Here is a 6436-nt window from a genome sequence, read left to right on the forward strand (position 1 = left end):
ATGCTGATTTGATTCAAAATTAATGCAGATGTTTCAAATTTGGATTTCTGATACTTGTAAATGTTTTTCCTTTATTAGATAAGAATGTATTACCATTTAAATCATTAGTATTATATTGCTTTCAAAAAAGAGGTGAATAGAACTATGAGCCAGCATCTTTTACTGCATTGAAAGACTGGTGGTTCCTTTGGAAGGGTGGGAGATGTGGCTGGGAGTTTTGGAAAATATACAATCAAGATATCTCATGGCATATTAAAAGAAAACTCTTAATAGTGGTGTTGGCTTTTATTTGGATTTTTTTAAATCTCAGTTTATTCTTTGTTACTGTTACTTGATCATAAAGAAGGGCAAATATCTACTTGTCCAGTTTATCAAATCTATTTTCCTAAATATAAACAGGACTATTTAAAGAAGTATTTTTCCTACCATCTGATGCTAAGAAGATGACTTTACACAGATGCCTCCCCGCGTGACCTCTTGCTATGTCCTTAGCAGTTTGATGATGACTGAGCTTTTACGTCATGCGCTCACTCGTAACCTGTCTCTTGTGAAAATAAATGAAACTATGATTTCCCTTCACAATGTACAAGTTTAATTTTCATGTGTTGGTTCCATAAACCTGACAGACCCTTGGACTTTGTGTTACCTGATGTTTTACAGTGGATCGTGCATACTGTCTCAGGAGAATAAAAATAGGGATTTGTAAAGCTTTGAAGGCAGAGCAGTGAGTTGGGAAGAGAGCTGACATTTCTGGCCAGATAATGTAACACACTCACTTACGTTATGGCACTGTGTCTGCTACCTTAATAACCAAAACAACGGGGAAGAACAGCATCCACTACTTTCCTCTGGAAAGTGACAGCAGAAGTTGGTGGGTTGGCCCTTTTGTCCCTGGACAAAAGAACTGCCAGGTAGTATGACTGTCAGAAGACAGCTCAGGCCAGGTTCTGACCTTCTTTATATTACCTTGTTTAACTGCTCATTCTGTCAGCCAGCACACCATCAATGAAATGGGCTTTTTGTGCCTTTTATGTTACTGTTTAATTTACAAATAGTTATGGTGAATCTCTCAATGTTAAGTGGCTATTTGACTTTGGAATTTTGCATTTGAGGTGTACTGTCTATTTTTAAAAGATTTTTATTGTTAGCTGTACTGTGGGAAATGTGAGGAAACCTGAGTTTATATTTGTAAAATTCTTTGCCATCCTCTAGTCAAATATTTTTTTATTGTTTAAAACTAACTGAAGTGTTCCACCATATAATTTTTTCCTGTACCAGATGACTAAGATTTTAGAGAATTGATTATAAAATATTTTCAATACATCCAACATTGCATTTCTCATTTTTTAAGTGATTCTCTCAGAGAATCTTGGAGTGAAAGTTGACACCTCTTCTGTCCCCAGCACTTCTATTTTATTCGTTCTTGATGAGTAATTACATATCAGGAGGCCCGGGCACTAGCTTGATTTTACTGGGTCTCATTCTTTTCTCACAGAGATGTGACACTTGGTGTGCTAGAAGTCAGGTGTATGAAGGCTGTTAAAGATTGCACAGCAGCCCCATTGTTGCCACGCGTCTTCCAAATAGGTCTTCCATTCTCGTTAACTTTGCTATAGCTGAAGGCTGCTATAAAGTAGCCAGAAAGTAAGCAGTTTGAAAAAGTACAGCCATGACCAGCTCTGTTCTGGTAGGTTCCCAAGCCGTAAGATGCAGGTGCATCTTAGTGCAGCCCTTCTGTCCATTTTCTGCTTTTCTTTGCGGTGCCAGAAGCCAGCAGACTAGCCACGTGAGCCAGATCTAGAACCTTCATTAAGGTCAATGAGCTTATGTGGTTTTAAAAACATGTCTTTTTTTTTTTTTTTTCCTTATTGAAACAGCAACATTTCACTTGCGTTTTGCCTGTAGCTGTTCTTGTGTTACAGGGGTCTGCTGTTAACCGTTCAACACACTGGCCTGCGAAGCAGTTACCACTCGCCCCTTTTCTATAAGAGGGCCCACTCCTGGCTGAACTGCCGAGTCCACCAGATGTAAATCATAGTGCCTTTTACTCCTTTCTGGACATTCTTAAGACTCCTGACTTCAGGTTTTGCCTAGAGTTTGTTTCCATGTTGCTACTAAAAGCTCTTTACAGAGGAGTAGCAGCATCCCAGGTGTCTGGCTATGTCAGCCTCCTGATGTCTAAGTGACTGCTTGGAAATTTACTGTTTTGCTATTTCTTGTTCTTATGGTAAGAAAATGAAATTCAGCATTAAGCACATTAAAAGCCTGGCATACTGCTTTTTTTAAATGAGACAGGTGAGTCTGAGGGAATAGACAAGTAGTGTGGGAGTCTGAAGCCCTGGGGTCAACCACAGTGGAAGAAGAGTAGGTGGCCCCTGGAGGCAGGAATGTACCAGTCAGACCTATTTGGTTGGGTTCTTGCTACGACTATAGTGTGGGAATGGGAGGGTGGGAAGGGCAGTGACAAGGCAGGGAGTGAAGGCTTGGATTTGGTGGGGAAAGCAAGGCAGTAATGAAAGAAATTGGATGGAAAGAGCTTTCTCTTACTAGGATATGGTTTTTCAAGGGCTGTTCTTAAGTAGAATTTTCAACTATTGGGGGAATGGGGCTGGGAGGACCAAAGAAAAGTATGTTTGCTTCATCTGGTGTGATATGCGTGGCAAGGCTACTTTCCCAGTAATGGATCTCTTACTAGGTATTGCCCAGCTTGTCTTGTAGGAGCACAGGTGTAAAAAGGCATGTCAGACTTCTTAGATGTCAAACTAGTTCTGACAGCTTCCCAGTGTGGGCTGGCCATGTTCAGAGCTGTGTGGGGGAGGTTTTCTCTTCCCAGAAGTTCTGCAGTGTGCTTTGTGCTCAAGAGCAGAGCCTGGGTTCCTGCCTCTAACCCCCACTGGATCACTTCCCCAGTGTCTTGTGAACGTACAGCCACCCCTTATGTCTGCCATGGGTTAGCTCCATGGCCTCCCACCCTGGAGAATGTCCACATCTGCAGGTGCTCAAGCCACATATGTGAAATGACATCTTTGCCTAGAACCAGTGCACACCCTCTTGTAAACTTTGTCCTCTCTAAGTACCTAATACAGCGTAAAGGTTATGTGAGTAGTTGTTATACTGTGGAGGGAAATGACGACAAATCCGTGTGTGTTCAGATGCAATTTGGGTTTTTTGATCTGCATTTGGTTTCATGTCTCCTGGAAATAAGCTAGAAGTCTAGAACAGATTCCCCATGCCCTACGAGCGCCGTGGGAGCCATTATGGAGACAAATGCCTGCACCTACAGGCATCTGAAGGTGAGGGTGGAAAAATGGGGGGGGGGGCAGGTGGCCAAAACCACCCCAGATGAGACAGCAGAGGGCCCCTGGTCTTGGGCCTGCATACACAAGTCAAGAACAGACACTAGGGATGGGGAGATAGCTCAGTGGTCTAAGCGCCTGTCTGGCAAATGCAAGAACACTAGTTCAATCCCCAGTACCGCATGCCGTGCTGACCAAAACCCAGCATGGTGGCACACGCCTGTAACCCCAGTGCTGGTTGCTGGGGAGATTGAGACAGGATCACTACAAGTCCAGACTGCGTAGTGAGATCCTAAATCAATAATAATAAATTTTAAAAAGGAATAGACTAATCAGATGTGGGAGCACACACCTGTGATCCCAGGTCTCGAGAGGCTGAGGCAGGAGGACCACAAACACTGCACCACAGCCCTTGCCTGGGGGGTTCACAAGCATGAAAAATATTTTCATCTTCAAAATGGTAGTAAGCTTTGAGAGTGAGGACAAGAGTCTGACTACAGACCCAGTTGGCCTTTGCATTTTCTGCAGCGCCTAGTACGGGAGGGTACATGTAGGTCTGGAGCTGCTGTGCCTTTATGTAGAAAGCCCTGGCCTATCTTTTCTCCACCTGTGCTACAAAATGAGCAGGAGAGGCCTGGAAGCTGACTGGAGAAAAAGAAAGTGGAGGTCTACAGATGCACCATACTTCTAGCACTTTCACTCGGGCATTAGTGACATCTTCTGAGTAAATGAGGGAAGCTGACAGGTAGTGTGTTGACAGGCCACAGCATGAAGACAGCTTATGTCCACACCTTAGCCTGCCCATCAGCCCCAGCCAGTAAAGTGCCTGTGTGTCTCATGCGCTGGCAGCGCAGCAGACTCCTCAGGTGGTTCTCAAAACCAGGAAGCTGGCTGAGGCCAGCGACAGCCTAGACAACAACACCCGGTGGGCTGACAGTAAGTGTAGCCAGGCCTCAGTAGAGGTTTGTCACACATGACCATAGGCAAGAAGAGATACATGATGGTAGAGAACACATGATGTTGCCTTTGAGCTCATCCACGTCTGCAATCAAGTGCCAGTCTGCTGGAGTCCACCAGCATGGGTGACGTGAACCCAGGCCAAAGCTGTGTAAGGTAGGTGGCTGGTACTCCCAGACCCATAGAATAATTCTAGCTAATGGCCATTCTGATGCACACTGGCTTCATTTTCAGTGGCAGTAGAAAATCTTGTCACTGATGACACTGACAGCATGAGCATGAAGCCCAGTGAGTCACTTGCCATGAAGTAGCAGAGCCTGAGGGTGCTCTGATTCTCTTCAAGGATGACTTGTGAGTGTGCATGTAAAAACCAAGTGGGCCAGGACAGAGCCCAGAACAGTCCGGGCCATGTAGAAAAAGGCAACACCCAGGGGTGGGCTCACACAACATCTCACCACTGCAAACACCAGCAACAGAACCAGGTCATGGGGAGGCAAAAGGTTGTGTGCCTTGTTCTTAAGTGCCTTGTTCTTGTAGCTAAGCCCAGAGGGCTTCAATACGCAGAGGTCAGAATGAAGAAAAGAGCTGGGGAGATGGCTCAGTGGAATAAGCGCTTCCCTGGCAAGCGCAAGGGCCTGAGTTCAATCCCCAGTTTTGCCAAAAAAAAAAAAAAAAAGAATGTAGAAAAGATAGACAGCTAAGCATGTGTAGAGGGTCAGGAACAGGGGAACCGGAAGTGGCAGAGTCCCTGGAGGGAGAGCTGTGCAGAGCCAGGTGCGCTGCTTGCTGTAGTGGGGTCTGGCTGCTTTGCTGGGCAGTCCTTCCAGGGGCTCTTTGATTCATGTAGCACTCCAGGGGATTGAGCATAATTCTTGTTGACTATCTCAACAACTTCATCAGAATCAGAGCTGTGGTTTGAAAACCACCCAAGGAAGCTAGAGTTGTTCCTAGGTCTCCTCAATGAAGGCCTGGAGATGGAGAGATGAGAGCCCCTGGACGGAGCAGGAGAAATCGCCTAACCAGAAGGACACCCACTGCCTTGAAGAGCACCTTATTTATGTCCAAAGTAGGATTTGATTTTATAGTCTAACCTGGCAAGGCCAAGCTTTTCCACTTCCAAGCTGTTCTGATGGTTCTGTGTCTCGAGAAAGTGATGGCTGATGTGCTTTAGAGAGCTTGTCCCTGGAGGCCCTGCGTATGTTGGCTGAGGCGGTTCCTGTGCTGGAGGTAATGTCATCGAAGCTGCCCCACTTCGCAGGCCAGCCTGAGGTGGGGATGGTTTGCCTGGCCACAGGCTCCAAGGTAGACTGGCATGCCTTGGGTGGGCCTAGTGGTGACCCACCTGGGGACCCCCACACAGGCTGGGCAGAGCACAAGGCAACAGTGCAGGGAGAGGCAGACGGCCTTGTCCCCAAGGTGCAGGTACAGCATGACTGCAGTGGTTTACAGCTCACACTTCCCCATGCTAGCATGTACCAGTGCTGCCTGTCCTCCCAGGCCACTGGCACTATGAAAGGTCCAGGCTCCTCGGGGCAGCATCTGAGCAGCAAGGCTCTGATGCAGGCTTTGCCCTGGCTTTTGGGGAGGGAGGACTTTCCACCTCTGCTTGGGAACATGATGGCTGCAAGATGGCTTTGAAGCCATGCTGCGACTCAGCGGCTCCTGGCATCTGCCATCGGCAACACATACCTCTCCATGGCAACTGCCAGCTTCACAACCTTATACCCTTACTCATTTTTAACCTACCCTTCCCATTCCTGGGACGCAGTATCTGTCACCTGCAACTTCAAGTAGAGGCTTACTTGGCTCGCAGATTTCAGAGTTCAGTCCAAGACTGGCCAATTCCAAGGCAGAAATGGTGTGAGGGAAGGGCCTGGTGGAGGATAGCTGCTTGACCCATGCCAACCAGATACAGCAAGCAAGATCCAGAGGAAAATATATAGCTGCACAGGCAGCCCCAGCGATGCCCTCCTCCTGGCAGGCCCCGCCTCCTAAGCACATCCAACTCATCCAAGGATTTATCCACTGATAAGCACTATAACGCCCTGACCCTCCCCAAAATCCCACCTTCCAGAAGTTCCACCTGTGAACACATAAGACCTGGGGGTCATTTTTAGCTCTAAGTCATAACACTGTTATAACTTAAGATGGTTTTGAGTTGGGTTTTTTCCCCCCAACATCTT

General features: G+C 46.6%; 1 protein-coding gene across 1 annotated transcript in view; it reads left to right on the top strand.

The window, feature by feature from the left end:
* Positions 1-2031, top strand: part of Rad23b (RAD23 homolog B, nucleotide excision repair protein) — a 45614-nt gene extending 43583 nt beyond the window's left edge. The window contains exon 11 of the mRNA XM_023722941.1: positions 1923-2031. Within this exon, the coding sequence (XP_023578709.1) occupies positions 1923-2031 (109 nt within the window). The remainder of the gene's footprint in view (positions 1-1922) is intronic.
* The last annotated feature ends 4405 nt before the right edge of the window (positions 2032-6436 follow it).

This window comes from Octodon degus, unplaced genomic scaffold (genome assembly GCF_000260255.1).
Source record: "Octodon degus isolate 3935 unplaced genomic scaffold, OctDeg1.0 scaffold00094, whole genome shotgun sequence".
Classification (NCBI taxonomy): domain Eukaryota; kingdom Metazoa; phylum Chordata; class Mammalia; order Rodentia; family Octodontidae; genus Octodon; species Octodon degus.